The sequence below is a fragment of the Indicator indicator genome, chromosome 23, assembly GCF_027791375.1.
Source record: "Indicator indicator isolate 239-I01 chromosome 23, UM_Iind_1.1, whole genome shotgun sequence".
Lineage (NCBI taxonomy): Eukaryota > Metazoa > Chordata > Aves > Piciformes > Indicatoridae > Indicator > Indicator indicator.
Window position 1 is genome coordinate 5,288,232 of NC_072032.1, and position 26,292 is coordinate 5,314,523.

The window sequence follows — 26,292 nt, forward strand, 5'->3', positions numbered from 1 at the left end:
CCTTATAAGGCCACATTTACAATAATTCACTTGAAGATACTCTGACCCAAACCACAGAACAGCTTCTGTGTCTCTCTATCCCGGGCTTGACGCTGGCTTTGCAGGACTGAAAATGTTCTAACCACCAAGAACACGGAGACATCTTCCACGTTTGCACTGCCATGCAGATGTGTTTGAAATGAGATGCAGAAACAAGTTGGTTTCAGTTAATTTTATCTATAGAATCAGACACAATTTAGACAGATTATCTCTAATCCCAGCCCTCCCCTGCACTGAGAGAGCAATCCAGGAGTTTAAGACAGAGGCATCTGAAGAAAATCAGACCAGCTTCACAGGCTTCAAAGAGGCTGCTGGAAATGATTCCCATCCCTTGACACAGGTTTAGCACTGTTGGTGTTCTTCTTTTTCTTTCTCTCCTTCAAATTCTCTTTTATTTTGCTTTTGTTCATCTGATTCATAATCCCTGGTGGGAAATGGGTTTTGAATTATTTCACTTCTGTAATAGGACAGCAAAGTCCAGAGGCTGACTGAACATTGCTTTGATAGGACCTCTGCAAAGCAACAATCACAGTGAATCTTCAGCTTTATGCATTGAGCTGAGTCAATGTGAACTGTGTGCAATGTGCTGCTCCTGCTCCTGCCACTGGTATCTTACCAGTCCCTGAGATCAACTTGGACTTGATTTCAAAGTTATCTTACAACTTGGCATTTCTCTACAGAACTCTCTTTCATTTTCAGTGCTTGACACATGTTCTCCTTTCTCCTGATGTCTCAATTCATCTCAGGCCCATCCAGCCTCTTACAGGTTGTTTGGTTTACAATCTTGACCTCAGCCTGCCTGCCACGGGCTTATTAACACAAAATTCTGCCCACCATGAAGGTCTGCTCAGAGCTTTGCTGCCTTGCAGGATCTCTGTCCACATATTTTTATATAACTGCAAAAAATAATCATAATAAAAAAGAAGGATTAATTCATACAGAAAATAAAACAAACTTCTGCAAGACAAATGACCTGACTTGTGGGTAGAAATCAGATTGTGATTGACTTTCTAGATAACAAATGTGAATAATTATGTCCAGGCAAGAATAAACACAAAGATCAAGCACAGAATTTCAAAGCACTGTAAACACCAGACATCTGTGTAAATCATCTAGACCATCATTGGCTTAGGAGCAGGAAACCAACAACCTTCCTCATTCTTGTTTTCAACATGACATGAGTTGTTTTATCAAAGGTACAATGTTATATGAAGCTAAGCTTTGTTCCATCCAAACCTGAAGGCTGGCTCTGAATGCATGTCTGGTTTTACCTTTAGTTCAGTCACATTTCTGGAAAGCAAAATAACTTCTCTCCCAGATGTGACCCAACTGAACAGAGCACAAGAAATTCCCCTCTCATAAGCAGATTGATAATTCATCATCTTCAGCAAGCTGCCATTTTATGTGGAATGGTTAAAAAAATAGTACAGGAGGAGTGGAACCTGCAGAAGTGTCACTGGAGCAACATTTGGCAGTTCAGAATTAAATGAAGCTTAAAGCTTCAGAAAGCATTACAGGGGCTGTGGAGGGGCAGTCCAGGAAGGCCTTGTTCTCAGCAGCCAAATAACATTAACATGGTCTAAAAGCAGCCAGTGATGTCAAGTGAAGAGTCTTTCTTCTGAACCAATAGAGGGCTTGGCTCTGTAGCATAGACCTAGAGACTTGTTTGGGTTGGAAAAGACCTTCAAGATCATCCAGTCCAACCATTCTCTAACTTTACCAAGGCTGGTGCTAAACCATGGCCTTCAGCACCACATCTCAGCCTCTCTGAAACACCTCCAGGGACAGGGATTCAACCACCTCTCTGCAGAGAGTCTCCAAGACTGTTTCAGTCTTTCAGAACTGGAACCCAACAACTGTCTCCTAATGGTTAAACCTGCAAAGTTTAGAATGGGTTTTCTTACCTCTCCACTAGCTTTACCAATGGGAGAGTTGAGAATGAAGTCAGGAGGAGCAAAGACATCAACCAAGGCAACTGCATCATCTTTCAGCTGTTTGAAAACAAAAGCCATGCATTTGGTAAGCTCTGTAGCTGTCTGTGGCTGCCTGGGGAATGCAGAGCAGCATGGAGATCGTTTTCATAAAGTACCTTCAGAGAACTCCCCACTCAGGTGTCTAGATTGAGTTTGCTTCTATTTTCTCCCAGGGTAACTGTATTTTAATTTTTTTTTCTCCTTTGCTTATGGCTTATCACAGGATCACAGGATGTCAGGGGTTGGAAGGGACCCAAAGAGATCATGGAGTCCAACCCCCCTGCCAGAGCAGGACCATACAGTCTAGCTCAGGTCACAGAGGAATGCATCCAGACAGGCCTTGAAAGTCTCCAGAGAAGGAGACTCCACAACCTCTCTGGGCAGCCTATTCCAGTGCTCTGTGACCCTTACAGTAAAGAAGTTCCCCCTTGTGTTGAGGTGGAACCTCCTGTGCTGCAGCTTACATCCACTGCCCCTTGTCCTATCACAGGGTGCAACTGAACAGAGCCTGTCCCCTCCCTCCTGACCCCCAGCCCTCAGATCTTTATAAACATTTATTAAATCCTCTCTAAGTCTTCTCTTTTCCAGACTAACCAGCCTCAGGGCTCTCAGCCTCTCCTCATCAGGCAGTGCTCCAGTCCCCTAATCATCCTTGTAGCCCTCTGTTGGACTTTCTCCAGCAGGTCCCTGTCCCTCCTAAACTGGGGAGCCCAAAACTGAATGCAGTACTCAGGATGAGGTCTCACTAGGGCAGAGTAGAGTGGGAGGAGAACCTTGATCTGCTGGACACACTCTTCTTAATAAACCCCAGGTGTATTAAAGTGTTATTAAACACTTTTCAATCAAGATGCCATTCTTCACACCCACAAACCCATGCATTGATGAACTTAAAAAAGCACAGCACTCAAAGTCGTCTTTGAAATGCTGCTAACCTGAGAAGAAAGTCAGCCAGCTGGAAAAAGTTTTGTGTTGAGAAAGAACCAAAAGCCATGAGCTAACCCAGCAGTGAAATGAACAGGAGTGGTCTGCAGCATTTCATTGGCTTTCCAAGGAGGAGTGCAAGGCCACAAATGGCAGTGTTATTTTGGTTTTATTTTTTTCTTGGTTTTTTTTTGGTAAATAAACTAGGACAGATTCAGGGTCAATGAGCTACTAAACTTTACAGGATGTTATTCAGAAGCTATTAACGTGATACTCTGCTAAGTGACCCACTGAGGTACAGAAGAGCTGGCACAGCCCTTCCTTAGTGTTTGTAAACTGTCATTATTTCATCACAGCAGACACCAGTGGAAGCTCACCCTGCAGCACAGCTCCAGCACAGCATTCTGGATAAACCTCCCAGCATGTTCACCTGCAGCATAGCCACCTGCAAACACAACACAGAGAAGCTTACACCAGGTAAGATTACATTGATCCAAGAGCTGGAGCACCTCTGCTGTGAGGACAGGCTGAGGAACCTGGGGGCGTTCACCCTGGAGAAGAGAAGACTCCAAGGGGACTTCAGAGCTGCCTTCCAATACCTGAACGGATCCTGCAGGAAGGCTGGAAAGGGACTTTTCATAAGAGACAGGACAAGGGGGAATGGCTTGAAGCTGAGAGAGAGCAGGGTTAGACTGGAGCTGAGGAAGAAGTTCTTCACTATGGGGGCAGTGAGACTCTGAACAGGCTGCCCAAAGAGGTTGTGGCTGCCTCCTTCCTGCAGGTGCTCAAGGCTAGGCTGGATGAGGCCTTGAGTAGCTGAGTCTAGTTGAGAGGTGTCCCTGCCAATGGTGGGGAGTTTGGAGTAGATGATCTTTGAGTCATTCTAGGATTTTATGATACAATACAAAACAAAGGAGTTTATTAGCTCAGTATTCAGAGACTAAACAGGTGCTCCTGTGCAACTGAAGTGACTCCTTCATTAATGAGGTGACTGCAAACCAATTAATCTAAGGCACTGTTTGCATTACTACCTACACTACAGTACCTTGCAGCCTATCCCTCATCCTCTCCCCCCACAGAACTGGACCACAGCAAAGCTTGTGAGCTGTCCATCACCTCTGGCCTAAGTGAGAGTATTTTGATTACTCTGTCACTCCAGATTCCTGCTCATGAAAATGTTGTCCAGCATGATTGTTTTCTATCACACAGGCACCAAGAAAATGCTCTAATCTAAACCCTCACTAGGATCCCCATTGCTGCCGGGTCAGGACTTTTATCATGTGACATGCACAGAATATTCAGGGGGCTTATCTCACCTTGGTAGAGCACAGCCAGATGTTTGCTTAAAGACCAGAGCCCATAGAGAGCACTGAGATTCTTCAGCACTGGCTGCAGAGCAGGTGGGATGCTGGGGTCATGAGTGTAGTCGTGGTACCTCTGCAGGGCTGTCTGCTCAATAAAGGCAATGGCTAAGGACCGACAGTAGTACACCTGAGGAACAGAAAGGAAGGACAGTAAGTGACAAGATGTAAGGAACCAGCTCTCAGCTGCTGCCAAATGGCACTGCCCTGCTGAAGTCAGTGCGTCTGACTACACTCACACCAAAATAATCCAAGGATAGGCTAGGAGCCCCTTCCAGATCTCCCACAGCAAACCCAAATATCATACATTAGTCAGCCTCGGGGCTGAAAGGAAAGCACTGCTTGATGCCCAGAAATTCTAAATCACTAAGTACATGTCTTTAAAGCACAGCTGGGAAATCACTTTCAGATGTTCTTGAGGCATGCCACTTAAAATAAAACATCCTGCTGTCCTGAAGATGAATGTAGGTAGAACAGAAGACCTAAGGTACAGCCTAGCTCAAAAGCAGGTCTGTGCCCAAGTACCTGTAACTTTTAGCAGATTGGAACATGCAACAGAAGAGAACCCTCACATTTCTGAGCAAAACACCCTCTCTAACACACAGGCCCTGGCACCAGCCTCCCAAGAGCTGGCCAACTGACAGGCAATCAAGTCTGAATTTCTGGCAAGTCCCATTCTGTATTGATCCTGAAGAGTTTCCCTAACAACCTGCTTCTGTGGGAAGAGCAGGAGAGATTTCCTCCACTCTGGCAGTGGTTTCACACACCCTGCTGATGCTAAGCTGGCTCCTCCTAGGTGCAGAGTTGACTGTGCTGACTTCCTGGTGTGTTTTCATGAGCTCTGCAGATCAGGTGAATGGCAGTGGCCACCCTCAGGGAAGAGATCTGTCTTGTGACAAAGGACAAGCATCCTTTCCTCAGCTGTCAGTCAGTTTTGCTCGTGGAGGTAAGGGAAGAATTTGGGGAGTTTGGGAATAAATACAGAGATCTGGAGTGAAGCCATTTCTAGCTGTTAAAGCTCTCTGGTGGGAGTCAATCTGCTCTCTGTGGATTGTCAAGGTTTCCTTTATGGGTTCCAGTGCTGTCAGTCTGGTATCTTTCAGGAGTGTTTTGCACTACAGAAATTGAGATGGAAAAGACCCATTAGGTCATCTAGTTTACCTGCCTGCCAGAGCAGGATTCTTTCCTACAGTATGTATTTGGCCTTGAGAGCAGATGGAGATGGAATAACCATCCAGTAGATTTAACAGCAGTAGATTTAGTCTTCAAAAGTTGTGCTACCAAAACCACAGGCATCACCCAGCACATGCCTGTGACTCCTCTGAAGGGAAATGCATCCTGCAAGACCTCTGCTGTTACTGTTCTCCTGCCACCATGGTCAACACAAAGCACTTGGAGAGGTGTTAGATTCTATCTGTCACTTGACTTGCTGCTTTGTGCTTGAGGAAACTGTACTTCATCACACAAGAGGATAAAACTAATAGGATGAAAATCAGTAAACAAGAAAGCTGAATAAGGATTACCTGACAATTGTTTTTTGCCTCAAAGTCACCTCTCCCAGACTGCTTCTCCTTGCTCAGTTTTAGGTCACTTTCTCGGAGCAGGTAGCAAACCAGCCATTGATATGCTGCTAAAGGAACTGGGGAAAACAGAAACCCCAAATCTTTAACATCCACATTTTTTAAGGCAGGAAGTGCCATGCAGACTCTGCTGCAGGCTCAGGTTTTGTTACCAGAGGTGAAGGGTGGAAGTGTTAATTCATCAATCCATTAACATGCCATTAGTGCAGATGCCATCACTGAAGATGCAACCAATAACATCTGGGCAAGTCAGTCAGGTAACTGCAGTGAAGACACCCCAAGGCCAGACTGACCCCAAGGGATATCCACAGCTCAGTTTAGGCTTAGGACTCAGCACAGTTTCTAGCTTGTTCTTTTTTCTTCTCATTTAAGATGCAGCTCTGCAAGTCACTCAGTCTTTTCTGAGGGGAGAGAGGGGTGAGAGAGAGAGGGAGGAGAGAGAGGAGAGAGAGAGAGAGAGGAGAGAGGAAGGAAAGAGGAAAGAGAGGGGAAAGAGGGGAGACATAAAAGAGAGGGAAGAGAAAGAAGAGAGGGGAAAGAGGGGAGAGAAAGAAGAGAGGGGAAAGAGGGGAGAGAGAGGAGAGAGGAAAGAGAGGGGAAAGAGGGGAGAGAGAGAAGAGAGAGAGGAGAGGGGAAAGAGGAGAGAGGAGAGAGAGGAGAGAGGAGAGAGGAAAGAGAGGGGAAAGAGGGGAGCAAGAGAAGAGAGGGAAGAGAGAGAGGAGAGAGGGAAGAGAGGGAAGAGAGAGAGGAGAGAGGGAAGAGAGGGGAGAGAGAGGAAAGAGAAGAGAGGGGAGAGAGGAGAAGAGAGGAGAGGAGAGTCCACACCTCGTAGAAGCACGTGGCTTCTGGCACTGCAAAGGTGCTGATTAGGCATAACCTGCTTTGTACATAAGGGTGTCACATTTTTAGAGCAGCCTGGAACTATGAAGGGAAAAAAATACCTGTTAGGAACAAGTTCTGCACCATGAGGGTGCTGGAACACTGCAACAGGTTGCCCAGGGAGGTGGTTGAGGCCCCAACCCTGGAGATATTCAAGGTCAGGCTTGACAGGGCTCTGAACAACCTGATCTAGTGGAGAATGTCCCTGCTGACTGCAGGGGAGTTGGATTACATGACCTTTGGAGGTTCCTTCCAACCCAAACCATTCTGTGATTCTATGATTCCACATCAGCATAAAGTCCTTGGATGAATCCTGCTTGCTTGTGTCTTAGCTTAAGATTTAATGCAGAATATTATTTAGGCAACTGTGAGTTTTCACATGCTGCCTAAATGCAGCAGCTCAGTTAACAGTCCAGTTTCTAACAGAATAGAACAATAAGCAGATTGGAGTATTTTTAACACTACAGTCTGGTTCAGAAGGTTCTCCAAGAGAGCAGAGATCATGTTTCTAGGTATCAGTTTGTGTTCTGCTGGGTTTCACAAGTTGGACACATACAACAAAGAAGCAAGCAAGCAGCTGTTCTGAGCTGATCTTTTTTCTTATGAGCCTTTGTATTTTGAAGTTATTCACATTCTATCCCATAGCTATTTTGATGCTGTCTCACTGGGTTCTGTGCATTGCTACCCAAAGCTCAGCCTTTCTGCAATTATGGCTTCAAAATAGAGAAGAGCAGATTTAGATTGGATGTGAGGAACAAGTTCTGCACCATGAGGGTAGTGGAACACTGGAACAGGTAGCCTGGGGAGGTGGTTGAGGCCCCATCCCTGGAGATATTCAAGGTCAGGCTGGACAGGGCTCTGGGCAGCCTGATCTAGCTGAGGATGCCCCTGCTGACTGCAGAGGCAGTTGGACTAGATGACCTTCCAACCCAGACCATTCTGTGATTCCATGATTCTGTGATTTGAGCACTGAATAAAGATTCCTGAATGTTTAGGAATCAGCTCAATTGCTCCTTGTATATTAAGGCTGCAGTGTCTTCCCCCAGCATGTTCTCAGTTTCACAGACTCCCTTTTGCTCAGTTCCCTGTCACTGTCTCATTATCTGCTCATTTCTTTGTTAATTTTTGCCTCCAAGGGCCACTCTGTGCTGACAGAGATACAAAAATGGGAATGGCATCTAATGTCCCACTTGATTTAATTAGAGCAGAGTGAGCCAGAAAATCTGCAGGGCATTTTCTTTCACCATTACTCATTTTTCCCCATGCAACCATAAGCAACTGCCCAAAGCAGACACATTAAAGCCTTCTCAACCTGCTTCTAAATCACTGGGGTGGTGTTTTAAAGTAGATTATTTTAGTGACAGAAGGTAGTGGCAACTGATGCTCCTTACAACAGTTTCACTTGAAAACAACAAGTGGCAAACCCCCTAGATCACAAATGCAATTTGAGAGGAAGAAAAATGGAAGTGCAATACCCAGTGTCTCCCCCATGTCAGAACTGAGGCTGGGGACAACAGGACACATTTTGAAATGCAAATAATGCATGGTGCTAGTAAATTCAAGTGGATATCACACAAAGAAAATCAGCAAACAGTAATTCTGGCAAATATCTAGCAGAGGCTGAATATCAAATCTCTGAATTTAGGGTTCCAGAATCAGTGTAATGACAGCAGAAGGCTACCTGAGGAGTCCATGCAGTCTTCAACACTGCTGGCTGTGAATTTCCAGCCAAGGATACGATGGTAGTCTTGCAAAAAGTTTATTGTTCCAAAAGGGGATTCAAAAGAAGCTTTATCTGAAATATCAAAGAAAACAGTAAATGGTTTATGAGAAAAAGCAACCAGACCCTTTGGAACCAAAAGCCTACTACAAAGCCATGCATACACTGGCTAGGCCAGCTGCAATTAGGACATCAAATTTATTCCATTATGGCCTAGTCCTGCCAAATGAGGACTGGTGGACAAGTTCTGGAAGACCTCACATCACTACTTGGAGGCCCCATAAGAGTCAGTTCCACAAGTGGAGCTTTCCAGTTGTGTAAGATGCTGGTGAAGCTCCCTGCTAGCACATGGAACCAAAATGGTTTTCCCAGAGAGTTACCAAAGGTGCTGCTGGGTGCTGCTGCCAAGCCTGGTGACAGGGACTGTTTTAAGCACAATAAGCAGAGAGGATCCAGACTTACAGTGACTTTAGGAGCAGTCCCACCGACCTAACCTGCACTTCTCACTTCTCAGGCAGTAAGATACTACTCAGCCTGATTAGAGATGGCAAAACATCCAGCTGGCTTCTGCCAGGCTTAGGAGAAAGAAGCTTTCCTGCAGCAAGCATCAGTGCACTGTGAGTGTAGCATATGCTGGAGCCTGTAGCACATTTTGTATGCTCCACGAAACCATTCAATGTCCAGGATGAAGTTACCTCCTAACTTCATTAACCACACAGGGCCGGGTGCAGCACAGGACTGCACAATGGCAGTTTACCTCTTATGCAGCTCATCCAGCTGATTAAATAGTTGCTGGTTTGCTGGAGCAGGACGTTGTTGTCTCCCTCATAGGTGCAGTTGGGATCGTTGTCGTTGCGGATCTCACCCAGGCGGTTCACTTGGCAAGAACAAGGGCACAGCTTCAGACATTGCTGGGTGTTCATGGAAGCTAAGAGAGGCTAAGTAACCATTCTGGGGCTAAATGCAAAGGAGTTGTCTGCTCCTGTGTGCTTATCTATTTGGGACCAGCGAGCTGGAAAGTTCACTGTTTAGCTTAAGAAAATGAATATGTGGAAAGATTTTGGAGAAGTGTGGCATTCACCTTACCAGGGGAATTTTCATCTACAAAGCCTCCATCCTTGTTTTTGGAACTGAGAGAGAATCACATGGACAGCCTGTCTAAGTGCCAGGGCAGATGCTGCATGGGTTTAGTTCTCTGTGCTATCAAGTAGAAAATGAGCTTTAAAACCAGAGATAAGAGGGAAAGGCCCTTTCTAAACACACTGCTGCCATTCATTGTGGTGAAACAACACTCCAAGAACACCTCAACATAACCATTCCTCTTCTGACCAGCTGTCTGTGACTTACTGGCAAGGTAACCATGTCCTCCACAAGCTTCTCTGCACTCCTGGGCTGCCTGCTGAGCAGTCCAAGAAGACAGTGGTTTGCTGGCAGCAGATAAGGCATGAATCTCACGTCCCATATCAGCCTTGGTGAAAAACAAGTTACAGGTCACTGGTAACTTGAACACAAAGCAAGTCTGCAACCAGTCAAAGCCATAGCTGTGTACTGCTTTATAATGAAGAGAGGAGTGACTGGAAATACATACAGAAAATTTTCTGTGCAAGGGCAAAGCCTGGTTTTTACTGCCACCCAAAAAAAAGCCAAAAAAACAAAAAACAACCCTGCCATAACTGAAAAACCTTCCACAGGAACTTTCTTATATCGGACAGCAATGATTTTGTCCCAAGTAATGGACACATCTTAGCTGTGCCAGCACACATGGCACAGTCACAGTTCTGCTTGAGACTTGTGACTGCACTGGAGACACCCAGAGATAAAATACTAGATTGAAAACACCAAACAGATTTTCTTTCTGTGCTTTGTGCAAATTAGAGAAGCTGGAATCCCCAGCCATTAGTACACAAACCTTCCATGAGCTTTATTGGAGCAGAAGAAAGCCTGAGTGTCTAAATGAGAGCTGAGCAATATACAGCTTATGTGTAGGTCCTAACAATTAATACTGTCAAGATTTTTTAACATAAATAAACTGGCTATGCTATTAGAAAACTTTCCTGGAGCTCTTTTGGTTGAGAATCAGCTCTTGCACAGACTGTTTGTTCTGTGGAGGGCTGATTTCCAGTGGTCTGACTGTGGATCAGAAATTCAGCATTAAGACTCAAAAGTCTTCACTTTTATTTTTAAATCCAAACATATTTACCCTAGTGCATGGATATGAATTGCAAAGTCAAAGCAAAGCCACAGAGTCTGGGCAGGAATTGAGAACAGCATCATGGCAGCAAGCCTTTGATACACATCCCCTGCAGTATCACTGACAACAGAAGCTGAATTTGCATTATCATCATATATTTATGGTAAAGAATCCTTCAAGGGCCCATAACCTAAATCCCACAGCAATGAAGGAATCTTTAACCACTCCACCAAAACTAATTTGGATGCTTTTCTGACTTCAGCTTCAATGAGTGCTTTGTATCTCCCATAGTCCTAAGACATTGCTCTCGCATTCTGGATTGTCAGATGCCCTAAAACAGTTTCCAGCTTATGACAGTAAGAACTCCATGAAGAAGAACTGTGTGGATATCTCACCTGTCTCTGGCTCCTTTGCTTTGTCAACAATCCTGCATAAAATTCTATGAAGTTCTCAAAGAGAGATTTGGAGAAGTGATCCAAGGCGTATGCGGCAGCCAAGTAAGGCAGCAGGCGCCATTGCTGGAACCAAAGGGACATGGAGTTTATTGCTAATGACAGCTACTGATCACATGCAGGAGTTTGGAGCAAGGGGGTTTGGTATCTTCTCCCTAGTAAGTGGTAGGATGAGAGGAAATGACCTCAAGTTGTGCCAGGGGAAGTTTAGGTTGGAGGTTAGAAACTGAAAGGGTCCTCAAAGCCTGGAACAGGCTCCCCAGGGAGCTGGTTGAATCCCCATCCCTGGAGACGTTTCAAAGAGGCAGAGATGTGGTGCTGAGGGACATGGTTTAGCAGCAGCCTTGATAGAGTTAGAGAATGGTTGGATTCCATCTTAAAGGTCTTTCCCAACCAAGAGGATTCTATGATTCTGTATTCCTCATGGTGTTCTATATGCAGCTGTCTCACAATACTGAACCATCCCACTTGACCTGGAACTGGAAAACTGAGACCCACGGAGAAGAGAACTTAATAACCATCTATAAAGAGAACAAGATACCCAAGTGACAGAGATTTCAGTCTAGTTCATGCATGTGTGATAATCACTCTGTTAAAGCAGTGCAAAAGTTCCCAGTGGGGCCCAACACCAGTGACAGTTTCAAACAAACCCAGTACTTCCATGGGTGAACAGCAGACAGTCTTTCTCTGAAGGGGTTACTATTTTAGAGTCAAATATTTCTAGGCACTTCAGAGAAACATGAACATTTTGAGTTCTGCTGTTCCAAGAACTTAGTTCAAAACCTTGCTCATGCCAGGAGAAGGTCCTGAGTTGGCATGAACCCCTCCAGCTGCAGTATAATGACACTTCAGATGGCACTGCCAACTTTAATTTCACTCACTTCAGTGTTGCTGCTTGGATCTGCAGCAGAGTTTCGTTGCATACAAGTCTGCAGATGTGAATTCCAAAGTGCTCACCTGTGTTTGGTACTCCAGAACTGGGATTTCCTCATCCTCGGTTGGCCCAAACTGACGGCGGGCTGCTGAGAAGCGAATGGCTATGGACAGGGCAAGCTTTAAATTGGTGATGGAAATGGCTGTGATCATAATTCTGCCTGTGGACAGGGATCCCAGAGCTGCACTGAAACGCTCTTTGGCATCCTGCAAGGATAAAAGGCACAGACTGGATGGTGAGGCTAAGGTTCTGTTTACATCCCCTGCAGGGACACCTCTGGTAGCATAAGCAGAAGCCCAGAGGACTGCACAGTTTTATTTCTGATAAGGCATTCAGGCAAGGCTCAAAGGAGGTTCTCTAAACCATTTTGGGGTCTGTGGAGTAGTGCAAAGAGCAAGAAGTCAGTAAAATCAGCAAGAGGAGCTGAGACATCTCTGAAAGGCAGTTAAAAATCCAGCAAGCTGACTGATGAATTCATCCACAGCCTTATTGAAGTCCAGGTACCTGGTACTTCCCAGGCACTACTTCTTAACCTACTTGCACCTTTGTATCTTTTATTAATGAACCAAATCTTGATTCCTACCTGGACTGCACTTGTGTACTTCCCCTCAGCTGTGACATCTCCAGCCACATTCAGTATGTTCTCTTTTGGTATCCTGACGTTGTGGAACATGGCAAATCTGTTGAAACAAACACAAAAGCAATGTAAAATCTACCCCAGCACAGCCTGAGGTGTCTACAGCACAGAAAAGAGGTCAGAACAAAGCTAGGACAGATCACATCACATCAGAGCCCATCAAGCCAAGCAGGTATTCACTAGAGTATGCCTGGGAGAACAAAGGTTTCAGACTCTGGGCAGCAGAGGGAGGTCAATTATTTGGTGTAAGTCTTCAGTTTGGGGTGTTAAAAGAAAAAAAAGAAAAAAGATAATGCTTACAAACCCAATACCTCACTGAATCTAGAAGACCATTTCAGCAGCTTCCTAAGTAAAGAAGGAAACTCATGGAATGGATGAAGGGTGGGTGTCAAGAAGAAGGGACCAGGCTCTTTTCAGTGGTGTTCTGTGGTAGGATAAGGAGCAGTGGATACACACTGGAACACAGGAGGTTTCACCTCAACATGAGGAGAGACTTCTTTGCTCTGAGGGTGCTGGAGCCCTGGAGCAGGCTACCCAAAGAGGTTGTGGAGTCTCCTCTGGAGGCTTTCAAGGCTCAGCTGGACATGTTCCTGTGTGACCTGCCCTAGGTGATCCTGCTTTGGCAGGGAGTTGGACTCAATGATCTCTGGAGGGTTGGTCCCTTCCAACCCCTAGCATTCTGTGATCCTATGAATAACTTCTTTCTGCTTAGAACCTAGCTGGGCTGTTGTGACCCACACAATTCTGCTGAGCCACATGCTTTACTGAAGTATTGTTCAGCCCAGTCTGGAGGCTGCTTTGGAATGGAGACACTACAGATTTTCATGAGTCTAAAACAGATATCTGTGAGTGTCACTCATATTACTGCACACAAATGAGCACAGAGCTAAAACAGTGCCCTGAGAAGGGACTGAATGGAGAATTTCCCTTGGTTTAAACTCAGGCAAGGATTTCTGCTCCCTGCAATGTGGCATATTAAAAAAAGAAGAGCCAAGGAACCTTTTCTAACTTGTGGTGCTCTAGCCCCAGTAAAGAGGGAGGTTGCTAGAACAGGTAGAATGTCCTGAGGATTCCTCTTCTTCAGAAGGAAAGATCTTAACTGCCTCACCCCAATGGGAAACAGCTTGATGCACGAGCAGTACCATCAGCTCCACTCACCAATATCTCAGTATCTAACAGCACTTGAAAAGCTGCATTTGTAATCAAAGCAAATTCCTTTTCCCTGCCAATGCAGCCTGATCTATTTAATAAGGCTCAGGAGAGCCAGGGCTTTCACATTAATAAATTACATAAGGGCTGCATAGCTGCACGTGCTTTAGAACTGGGAGTTGTTTCCAAGGAAACATATCTGCATAATGGATTTATCCAGCCTTAGAGATGCAGTGTCTTCAGACAGCCACAGAGACAAGCATGCTATCCTAGCCACAAAGCAGCTACTCACTGCCATTAACAGTGCTCAGCAGTGCTGGAGGAAGTGCCACTTTCAGTGACACAACCACTTTGACACAGAGGCAAATCCAGAATTGCCAAAAACCTGATTTCCACCTTTTTCACGTCACTGAAAACTAAAAAAACCTCCTTCAAAAAAAGATCTTTTTGGTTAAATTCACACTCCCTGCTCCCTATCTCCCCAGTAAAACCCACCACAACTAAAGCTGTGCAGCAAGCCCACTGTTCTTGAGCAAGAGCAGCTATGCTAGACACAACTTCAGCTTCTGCATAGCATCAGAGTCACAGGATGGGTTGGGTTGGAGGGGACCTTAAAAATCATCTAGTTACAACATCCTTGTCATGAACAGGGACACCTCTCACTAGACCAGGCTGTTCAAGGGCCCCTCCAACCTGGCTTTGAACACTTCACAGGGCTAGAGCCTCCAGGACTTCTCATGGAATCATCACCTCATGGGGAAGAAACTTCTCCTAATGTCTAATCAATTGAGTTTCTTCCAGTTTGAAGCCATCACCCCTCGTCCTGTCACGCCAAGCCTTTGTCTAAAGTCCCTCCCCAGCTCTCCTGTAGCACCCTTCAGGTACTGGAAGGCTGCTCTAAGGTCTCACCCAAGCCTTCTCTTCTGCAGGCTGAACAGCCCCAACTCTCTCAGGCTTTTTTTCATAGGAGAGAGGCTCCAGCTTTTGTGATACAATCCTGAATAGACAAATCTAGAGGAAGTCTTTTGCTGGCAAGAGTGAAAAAACCTTGTTGAAAGTTTCATTCTAATCTTTCCAACATAAATATGTGGCTAATTCTCTACCTCATTAAAAACCACCTAGAATTATTTTGATTAAAACCCACATTATCCTGCTCATGGTATCTTTTTTTTCACAACCAGTGAACCAGAACACAAGATTTCCAATCATTATGTAACAATCTAGTTTCTTCAAAGCAAGATGAGTTCAAAGAACAGTTTAGATTCTCCCCCTGATACTGTCCACTACAGACACATCATTTCCTTCATTTTCTGTATACCACATCAGATGGCCAAACCTTGAAGAAGCTAAAGAAAGACAGAACTAGCAATTAAAAATCACACATCTGCATAAAGAAGTAAGTTAGAGGCCTATGAGCAGCAGTGCTGAAAATAAAAGCAGAACCTTACAGGACCTGGGAGTCAGACACCCTGATGAGATCATTGCCAACTGCTGTTATGCTCCTTCTCCAAGGGCTTTGCAGTTGGCAGTTGTTAACCATACTGGCCAAGATGAACTTGAACATATTAAAGAGAAATAGTCAGGTTTCATGAAGTCACTGAGCACGTCTCTAAATGGTTATTAGCCCAGAAAGCAGAGTGAATAGCCATGGACCACATCTGGCAATGCAGTTAGGGGGAAAGCTCCTTAAAGAATCGCAGAAAACTCTTCCAGCAATGGAGCTATAAAGACAGTCATGGGGATATCAGGTACCAGCAGGGCTGGAAAATGGCTGCATTTCACTTGGTGATGACAAGACCATAGGGTTGAAAGCTACCCTGCTAGGGCCTCTTCTGCATAGCAAATGTGTGACTGAGATCAAGACCTCGCAGAAGGGAAGACAGAGTTGTCACTTCAAATACACAGCACAGGGCTCTAACAGCAACGTGCAGGTCTGCACCATGGAGCCCACAGGTAAACCAACCCTAGCCCCCAGAGTTCTACCTACATGAGCTGAGCAGACTGAAGCCTGTGCCAGCAGCAGCATTCTTAGAATCACTGCATTGTTTTGGTGGGAAAAGCCCTTTAAGCTCATCCAGCCCAACCATTCCCTAACTCTGCCAAGGCTGGTGCTAAATCATGGCCCTCAGCACCACATCTCTGCCTCTTCAAAACACCTCCAGGGATGGGGATGCAACCAGCTCCCTGGGCAGCCTGTGCCAGGCTTTGAGAATCCTTTCAGTGAAGAAGCTTCTTCTAATATCCAGCCTCCTCTTACAGCTGCCATTCATTTCACTGGATCCCCTGGATCCTCAACAACCAGAGCTTTTGCAGTGGATGGGTTTTTGCCTCAGTTACTTCCATTCTGAGAGCTCAGTGAACAGCACATCTCTGCCAGAGCACTAGCAACAGGTGAACATTTTTATCTTTGAAAACAAAGACTGAAGCTCTTGCATCCCCTGCTGGAAGCTTGATTTATACTCTGCCAACAAGGCACAAACCCAGTCTAAACTCTCCACAAATAACACTGGACTTCTATTTTTAGCCACAGAGGTATTGATTACACAAATGGTTGTAAACAGCAGAGAGGAAGAAAAATATTTTCAAAGGTTATTAATGTGGTGTTGTCTGGGTAGCTGAAGTTACAAAGGCCTGCAAAACCCATGGGATTTTGGGACATTCCAGTATGAAGCTCTGGGAATTATTTGGAAAGACAGACTTAGAAGCAGCAGGCCAGTCGACTGGATTTGCACTGCAAAAATTCCCACATCACTTCTGGAATTCCTTCTCCCACTGGAAACATCACACTCTGCATTAGCAGGAAATTAGCCTTCAGCCAAATGACCCAAGGGATTCATTCTTTTCCAGAGCCAGAAGAGACAGCCATCACCTACTCTGTTTTCTTACATAGCATAAATCAATGTCATTTCCCAAGGGAGCTCTGGAATTTCTCCCCTATGCCCTATGTAATTGTTCAGGACCTCAACTCTCTGTACCCATACTGAAAATGAGCAGCATCAGCTTCCTGAAGTGCAGGCACAAAGCCTGGCATCTGTGCCAGAGATGTCAGATTCTGGTCTTCACTCTGACCATTTATGCTGAGTTTCACTACATGGAAACACCTCTGAATGACCAGAGTGTCTCTGACAGGTGAACCAGACTCCACACAGGCAGCAAACACCTGGCAAGGCATGCAGCAGAGACCAGCACCTGCAGGCACAGCTGAATGGAATGCTTCCTGACACAGCATGCTCCTGCACTGCAGGCTCTGCTTTCTCTGGGCTAAGACAGGATGTAAAATTCCTGAACTACTACTAAACTACTGCTACTAAACTACACTCACAAGGCAGTGGCTGCTGAAATGCCTCCCTGTGAATGTAGGTTTTTTGCAGATCATGCAACCAACAGCTCATTCTCCAGAGTGGCACAGCTTGTTGTCACCACAAAGCTAAGAATCTTTTAACTCTCCAGTGCCCAGCCAGGCCTTCTGAGAAGCAATGGGCACATGTGCTAATGTTTTGGACAACTCAAGGTGAGCAGGAAGGTTGCAAGGTGAAAACCAGCTCTCTAGTTCTTGTGAGCAATGTTGGCAGCTAGTCTGAGACCTCTCTGAAGAAACTACCTGAGGTACATCACGAACAGAGAACTTGCAGTGATGGAAGGCTATGTATCAGCATTGGGCTCCCTCACTCTTCATTTACAGGGTGCTGTCTTAAACTTCAGCTTTCCTAGTGCAGGAAATGTCTTAATCCACACTTAAAGAGATGGAGATCCATGACTGGAGCTCCTCAGGAGCTGCTGTTAGCAGCAAACAAGATGCAAAGTAAGCAAAAAGATTAGAAGGTCCTATCACTGCTTTAAATGCTACGTGGTGGCACAGCTAAGATAAAAGACTCCATCTGGCATGAAGATGGGAGGTCACTGGTACCTCTTCTTTCCAGTGTGTTATGTGGATTCTCATTTCAGATTGCTCAGCTGTTCACAGGAATTTCAAATGCAGGAATGTATGTTATGAAATGCCCCATTTCCACCCCCCCAGTAGATCAAAGGACAAATGAATTTTTCAATGCCATGCATGTTGATGCTCTGTGCCAAGTACAATCTTCTCCCTCCTCATGTTTTGCACAAAAATAAGCTGCAAATTAAGAGTAAACAGCAGAATTTCAACGTTTCCACAGAAAGATGGCTCATGCTGCTGTGCCATCTGGTGGCTACTAGATTGGAAAGGAGGTGCAGGCAAACCCAGCCACCAAAACCCAACAACCCTTCATTTCCAGACCTTTTCTCACATTTTTCCCCTTAAAACCCTAAATTTTCTGTATTTCTTTTTTTTTTTTTTATTTTGTCTGTCTTCAGCTAACAAAGCATCCATGAGAATAAGCTGCACAAACATAAAAGCCAGTGCTATATTTGGCACTGCAGGCTATTTGTGACCTCACAGACAACAAACTACAGCAGACCTCTGACCTTCTGGACAGCAAGTCTAAGCTATGATGTTTGAACCCAAGATCCCTTAGGGTGTCTACACTTTGTTTACAGCAGTGGCATGGAGCTGCAATGAACTGAAGCAACTGAAAAGGGTAAATCTGAGACAAAGAAGAGATTCCCCCTCACACTTACTATTTTAGGTCTCTGTCTTTACATAGAGCTATGCAACCAGTACAGGGGTGTGAATCATTATTTTTACATCATAGTTGTTTTAGTGAAGAAACATACCTCAATTTCCTCACTGCCTCTCCTCCCCATCTATGAGACCTCACCTGGAGTGCTTTTGCCAGGTCTGGGGCCCCCAACACATGAACCTGCTGGAGAGGGTCCAGAGGAGGCCACCAAGATGATCAGAGGGCTGGAAAACCTCTGCTATGAAGACAGGCTGGAACAGCCTGGAGAAGGCTCCAGGGAGACCTTGGAGCTGCACTTCAATATCTGAAGGGGACCTACAGGAAGGCTGGGGAGGGAGTGTTCAGAAGGCCAGGTGGTGATAGGACAAGGGGCAATGGTTTGAAACCGGAGCAGGGCAGGTTTAGGTTGGGCATCAGGAGAAAGTTCTGCACAATGAGAATGGGGAAATACTGGAACAGGCTGCTCAGGGAGGAGGTGGAGGCCCCATCTCTGGAGACACTCAAGACCAGACTCAATGTGTCCCTTGGCAGCCTGATCTAGTTGTCCCTGCTGACTGCAGCGGGGTTGGACAAGATGACCTTTGAGGGTCTCTCCCAACCCAATGCACTCTGTGAACATTCAGAGGCTATCAGTGACATTTCCTATTCCAAAAAGTGGGAGCAGCAGAAAGACCAAGGTTATCCAGGTATAAAATACTGAAATTCCAGATTTTCTAACCTGGGTTTTTGTTTGTCTTTTAAAATAACAACTTAAACCCACAAGTGAATAGCTCGGAAGTAAAGCCAGGACTGACACAGGAGGAGACTGGCACCACTACAGCATGATGGAACCCCAAATGTCTCCTCCTCTAAGCAGATTCACTTACCCATTATCCAGCCCATTCTGCCCAACTTTCTTTCCTATGTCTCCTACCATCACACCTGGCATTGGCAGGAGAGTTTTTGTGTCTCGAATCTGCATGGAAATGGAACAAAACAACATTTCAGTTGTGGAACACTGCAAGTTATGGCTTGAACTTTACAAAGTGTGCAAATCAATGTTCCCAGCTTGTGCTGTGTTCTTAACAGTCTAAAAGCTCTTTTCAAGCACTTAATTCTGGATGTGACTTGCATTTAAGTATCCCTTAATGAAAATTCCTCTGGCAATGACACTAACTACATCACTCTGTTAAATATGCCTTAACACTGATGACTGCTCTCATCAGACTAGAACTAAAACCTTCCTCAGGTGCACACAGCCATAGCAGGAACAACCTGAACTTTTATGTGCCAATCAGCTTTGAGATATTCCCCAGTTTTATGACAAATCCTGTTCAGTTTGCACCTGGTTCAGTTTGCTGTGTACAACTTCTCTATGGCATTCCCAGGTTTTCTGATGCCTTGAACATTAGAAGCTGATCTCTGTGGCAGAAGCTTGCAGGTGCCATGCAGGGGTCAGCACTGGGACCAGGACTATTCAATCTCATCAATGACCTGGCTGAGGGTACAGAGGGCAGTGTCAGCCAGTTTGCTGATTACACCAAACTGGGAGCACTGATGACACCCCCTCAGGCTGTGCTGCCATTCAGCCAGCCCTGGACAGGATGGAGGGTTGGGCTGGGAGAAACTGAATGAAATCCAACAAGGACAAAGGTAGAGTCTTGCATCTGGGAAGCAACAACCCCATGGATCAGGATAGTTTGGGGACTGACCTGGCTGGACCCTCACAAAATCAGTGAACATTTAAAATCCAGTGGACTTCCTGCAACTGGAATGAATGCCAAACACATTAATTAAAGAATCTCCTGGTCAGATATAAATAACAGCATAGCAGAAAGTCTTCCATTTGAACCTACTCTGCCCCCATCCCTCAAAAAAAAAAAAAAAAAAGAGAAAAGATGAGCAGTATTTCTCCCCTACCTGTACAAGAAAAGAATGCAATCCTTGGCACTGCCCATCAGGGGTATAGAGCTGGGCATACACAACTGCATGAGTGGCATGCTTCCCCATATTACCAGACCAGAACTTTGCAGCTTCAAAGTCAGGAGTATGGATGATGAATTCCTGTAGCCAAGAAAGCAAAGAGCACATTACATAAACGATAAAAATCAGCACATGCCTATTTCCTTTTGTGTTTGTGCCCAAGGAAGTGCTTTGGAAACATCCAGTAACTGCCAGGGTTTCATTCTGTGCTCCACTCCCACAGCTGAGCTCCCTCTGTGTTCGACTTGGGAGAGAATATTTGTACACAGGAAAAGCTTAAGAGCTGCAAAACCAGCAGGAATCCATCTCTTTGCCTTAGAATTAAATGAAGAGGAGAAAGAGCTGTCTGTGAACTGAGGCACCCACAGCACAGGACCTGTGATACACATGTCTGGTTTGGTTTTCTTCAACCAAAGCTCCTTAAAACATTTTCCCCCCAATATATTTGACTTTTTCTTCTGCCTTTCAAGCTGAACTCAATTCTTTCTTGTTAATCAAAGAAATCCTTGACTCATTCTGTCCTGTTAGCAAGTAACCTGAGTCTCAGAGTGTCAAACATGACTCCTGTGCAGAGAGGACCAACCTGAGTGTTGGAATCAAAGGTGGCACAAACATGATTCCTGTACAGTAAGGACCAACCTGAGTGTTAGGATCAAAGGAGGTACAAACATGATTCCTGTGCAGCAAGGACCAACCTGAGTATTAGGATCAAAGGTGGCACAAACATGATTCCTGTGCAGTAAGGACCAACCTGAGTGTTAGGATTAAAGGAGGCACAAACATGATTCCTATGCAGCAAGGACCAACCTGAGTGTTAGGATCAAATGTGGCACAAACATGATTCCTGTGCAGCAAGGACCAACCTGAGTATTAGGATCAAAGGTGGCAGTGGTCCGGATGCCTTTAGTGTTGGTTCCATGGCTGAGTTCAGTCAGAGCAAAACATCCAAAAATCTACACAAGGAGATACAAGGAACAGTTCAAGATTTTATTACAGCAATTAAGACAGTTAAGATTTTCAAACGACTGCAAATGTAGCTATTGGAAAGTCATTTGCAAGTGCAAGAAACCAATAAAATAGAACCCTGAGGAGAGGACACCATGCCTGGTGTAGGATAACAGCTGCTGTGTGACTTTGCTGATGGCTGACTCATTCAGGCAGATACTGCTTGGCACATCCTGGGACCAAGTTTGCAGCTCTCTGGGTTGAAATAACCACTGGGTGGTGAAAATCAGCAAGTCTGCCTGCATTGCAAGCAGTTCTGGGAACTCCTGAAGTTAGGAGAAAAACACAATGAGGCTTTTTATTTTCAGAATTGCAAGCAGCCTGCATTACTGAAGGGGATAAATTTGCCTTGCAACAGGCTGCCCTGGGCAGTGGTGGAGTCCCTGTCCCTGGAGAGGTTTCAAAGCCTTGTAGATGTGGTGCTGCAGGACATGGTTTAGTGGTGACCTGGCAGTGCTGGGCTAACAGCTGGACTTGGTGATTTAGAGGTCTTTTCTAACCTAAACTATTCTGTGATCCTGTATCAGACCAATGCATGCATACACTTGGTTCTCAGCAGCATTTGGGAACACCTCCTGCTTGAAGTCACACTGAAATGTGTACTGGAATCCTTTACCCTAGACTGGTTTGGCCTATAGTAGCAAACCTCTGAAAAGCAAGTGAGAACAAAAAGAAACACAACCCCCCCCCAAAAAACCCAAAGAAACAAACAAACAAAACACACACAAAAAAACCCAAACAAACAAACAAAAACCCAACAGTGAAGCCTCAGGCAGAATTATCCTGGCAAACACATTTCCTTAGGCTTTTGTGTAGATTGAGAGTCATTAAAAGAATTAATCTGATTTCTAGCATGGGATGTCAAATCAGAACCATGTCAGTATATTGCTGTCTACTAGCAGACAGATAAACACAGTGTCAGAACCCTCCGTGACCAAGGGTGGTGGATGGTTGGCACACTGATAAAGAGTAAGAAAGGAAGCATGAAGCTCAGTTTGGGTGTGCTCAGCACATTTCTCTTGCAAATCAGAGGGACAAGGCCAGGCTATGAATGTTGCCTGCATGGCCAAATGGCATCATCAGGAGAAATTGTTTGGGGTTTGTTCTTTCTGCATCAGACTGGCTGCACTTCTTCTGCAGGCCACCTGGTCCTCAGTCCCCACTGGACTCCAGGTGGTGTTTCTGTGGCATTAAAGCATTATAATTCCTGTTTCATAGCACCAGAGTGGAATGTTTACAGCATCAAGGCAAGAGGATGTGTGGCACAGTGTATCATGCACAGGTGGGAGTGTCTGAGCATGCAGAACTTGCTAGGATATACTTTTAAAGGCCTATGGACAGAGACAAAACTGGTGTGGTGTCATCTACTCCACCTTTTGGGAAGAGGCCCCAAACTTTGTTGGCCTCTTAACTTGGAAAATCTACAACAGATCCAGGAAGTAGCAGGATAGCCAGCAGTGAGGACAGGCAGAACTCAGTGCTTCAGTTTGCTCCTTGGCCATTTCTTTTGCTATTCAGAAGTACCTAGGTGGGCACAGAGATTAGGAAGAACTCAAGGGTGCAGGTAGTGCCATGGTTTTGATGGCCCCCAGAGTTCTTTCAAGTTATCCAAAAATAATTTACCTCCATGCTGTAAATTTTTTTCATGATGTCTGCAAATCTGTTAGAAGCACTCAAAATTGCACCTCCAAATACCTGTGAAAACAGAGAATTCTAAATGAAACATGATGCAAAGCACAAATTGCATGTCATAGCAGGACTGATGGCCAGGAAAGAGCCCAGGGGAAGTTGGTTGCACAGTAAACTACTTAGATTACAGATGGGGGAAGCAAACCAGGATTTGATCTTGTTCAGGCCTCTTTACAGAGAACTGCAATTTTCACAGCTCTGAGCTGTTCAGGTCTCCACTGCAAACTCTTAAACTGCTTAAGGAGCTCACTTTCAACTCAGTCTCAGTGATGTCCCCTTGAGTAAAGTAAAAGCTGAAGCCTATTCTAGTTTGGTTTATTGCAGATGGACTGGGAACTGAAGATAGTTGTTTCAAGATCAGACAAGAACACTGTAAAGGTAGCTTCAGGTTTTCTAGATGGATATTCACACACCAAACCTCAAATTCCCAGACCTTCCCCTGCCATGTGAATAGTACTGTTTAATTAGTTCAACTGGTATTATTCAACCAGCTCTGTCACCAAGTATTCTTTCTGAAAGACTCATCTAGGGAGCAGAATCCCAGCCAGTGATGTCACTAAGAAACTTTTCACTGGTTTCTCCTCCTTCTGGATTCTGCCCTGACTTAACACAGGGAAGTTTCTGATACCTCTATCTGTAGCAAAGACACAGGTACCAAATATGGCACAACCACCAAGTTCTTTGGCTGCTAATGCAGGAGAGGATTAGACAAAAGAGAGTGGAACTGTAACATCAGAATACCTTTCTGCAGCTCTGTCTATATACTGTGCCACCTTGACTTTCCAAGTGAGATTCCAGTGGAGACAGGACTTAAATGACAAAGATCTACTAACTACATCCCACAGCTCTGACTTTTATAAACACTTCAAAGGCAATTCAGTTTTGAAAACAAAGGCCTGGAGAAAGACAGATCTTTAATAAAGCAGGCAGAAAGCAGTGGAATTACAGTATTGCAAGACATGTCAATTTAAATCTACCCTTTTTGAGCTGTACTTACCCCACAGTGTAAGCAGTATTGGAGACACACAGACCAGTCATACATCCCTACACAGGCTACCATAGTGAGTATCTTCAGTGGGCTCTCCATGACCTCTTGTTGAGTAACAAAGTCATACTCAAAGAGCCTTTTCAAGCGCAGGAACGTCAGCTCCTGGTATTTCTCACGGCACAGATCTTCTCCAGGGTGATGTGCAAAGAGAGGATCACTCTCCAGAGCAGAGAAGACTCTGTTCTTCAGGGGGAAAAAAGCTGGCATGAGAAGGTTTATCTAAAAGCATTAACAACATTTCTAGGAAGATGTGAATGTATAAAGTCAAAACTCCAGAGAATTCTGACTATCCATTTAAATGGTTTGTTATCATAGCTACAGTTCATGCAGCTACAACTGATGAAAGCTCCTCCATTATGAGGTAATAAATGAGGGATTGATCCAACTTGGATGTAAGGGAACAGTGGGGTAAAACCTGCTTGCTTTTTATAGCAGCTTCGTTATTGCACTATTTTGAGGCAGTGGCCTTCAGTCTGAGAATAAAGGGGAGGCTGCAGGGGATGCATTCACATGGAAATATGCCAAGGTGGTAAAGCCATAGAGTACCATAACTGCTCTGTCCCAGATGCAAGCAGAACTGTACTTCATTTAAAGTAAACATCCTCTGCAGCCATTCAGTATGGGGATGTGTATCTCCTCATGCTTTCATGTGGACCTTTTTTACATTAGATGATATGCCACGGCAATTTTTTTTCACCCCTATGTCTTCACAATACCTATCAATACCAACATCTTCTTAACTGGCTTCCATGAAATTCAAAGTCAATACTCTCCCTTTGGAAATCACTTCTACTGCTGTCTCCCAAATTAAAACATGCTTACAATTCCTGCAGGATTTACCTTAAGCTGGATGATATCTTCACCATCCAGCAGCACTGCCAGCTCTCTCCAGTTGAAGGAAGCCTTCTTACGATAGCTGCAAAGTGGCCCTTTAGGGAAATCTGGCAGCAAAGTTTCCCATGAGCTTCGGTTGGCAGGGGCTTCTTTCAGGTTCAGTGAGGGTGCCATTGCCAGCTATAACTGCACCAAACAAGCCAAGATACATCACAATCTGATGCAGCACAGATGTGCCATTTTCAGTAATAAGAAATACAAAGTGTTGCTAATTAAATCCATAGGCTTGTTCAAATGTATGAATGCAGAAGTGCAGAGCCAACTAAAACACTGCCCTTCCAGCCTTCTAATTCAATTGGCTTCATACTAGCTAAGGAAGAAAAAAAAAAAGCCTTTGACCAAATGCAAATGAATTACCTGGTCTTTGTTATTAAAATATGAGCAAAAGCTTCGAAAATCAGCAAAATCTGAAATATTCTGGGACAGGGCTGGTTAATATTGTGCAATAAGAAAGGGGGAAGAGCTGAAATATACAATCAAAACAATACCTTAAATAACAGAATGTGGTGTTGGGTCATAGGCTGGACTTGATGATCCCAGAGGTCTTTTCCAGCCTCAATAATTCTGTGATTCTGTAATAACTGTTACCTCACTTCTAACACACATGGAATTGTGTACATAAAAGCATCCCAACGTGCATACAATGCCCTGTTCACATGCAGGAGGTGGCTCTTAAGTCTCCTATTGCCACACTCAAGCCTAAATTTTAAACAATATAAAGTATGAACTTTGCAACCACACTTCATCTTCCCCTCTTTCTTCCCTAAGTTTCCATTTCCATTTTTGTTATTCAGTGGCTTGTAACATTTTCAGTCTGTCTTCCCACTAAGCATTCTTTGCTGTGCTGAGCTGGCCTCAGTCTCTTGTGTATGGGACCAAAAGCAGCAATGCCCCATGCAGCCCGGTGGCATTTTGCTGTGTGCACCTATGGGCCGTGCAAGCACTCTGCAAAAGTTCACAGATCCAGCAGGATTTCAGGTTTGGGGAATCTCAGTTTGTGTAACAGCCTGAGCCAAAGAGCAAAGCCCCCGCTGCTCGCAGCAGCAGACGTGGCAGTGCCCTCTGCTGCTGCCTGCTCAGATCACACCCAGCAGCTTCTCTCCGTGTAGGCGGCAGAGGCCTGGGAAACATTTCTGAGATGCCAAAGTGATTAGGGAGGGGCAGAGAAGCTGTCCACACAGTGACAATGGGACTGGAAGGAGCAATTCTCAAAGGCACTGCGCGGCCATCCAGGTCCAGGGCTGTCCAAGGGGTCAG

General features: G+C 45.0%; 1 protein-coding gene across 1 annotated transcript; it reads right to left on the reverse strand.

Moving 5' to 3' along the window:
* Positions 1–703: 703 nt before the first annotated feature.
* Positions 704–25,149, reverse strand: ACOX3 (acyl-CoA oxidase 3, pristanoyl). The gene is made up of 17 exons (XM_054391504.1): positions 24,982–25,149; positions 24,091–24,324; positions 23,028–23,099; positions 21,263–21,352; positions 20,337–20,480; positions 19,304–19,392; positions 12,634–12,730; positions 12,074–12,256; positions 11,060–11,182; positions 9,821–9,941; positions 9,231–9,350; positions 8,435–8,548; positions 5,818–5,933; positions 4,250–4,424; positions 3,311–3,378; positions 1,944–2,030; positions 704–935 (listed from the first exon to the last, which is right to left on the reverse strand). The coding sequence occupies exons 1-17, from the start codon at positions 25,147–25,149 to the stop codon at positions 816–818; spliced, it is 2,121 nt and encodes a 706-aa protein (XP_054247479.1). The 3' UTR covers positions 704–815.
* Positions 25,150–26,292: the final 1,143 nt, after the last annotated feature.

Coding starts and splice junctions, on each gene's coding strand:
- ACOX3 (XM_054391504.1), bottom strand. CDS start 25,149: ATGGCACCCTCACTGAACCTGAAAGAAGCCCCTGCCAACCGAAGCTCA. Junction 4,425..5,817: donor AGGCAAAAAACAATTGTCAG/GTAATCCTTATT, acceptor TCTGTTCCTCAG/GTGTACTACTGTCGGTCCTT. Junction 2,031..3,310: donor TGCTGGAGCTGTGCTGCAGG/GTGAGCTTCCAC, acceptor GTTTTCAAACAG/CTGAAAGATGATGCAGTTGC.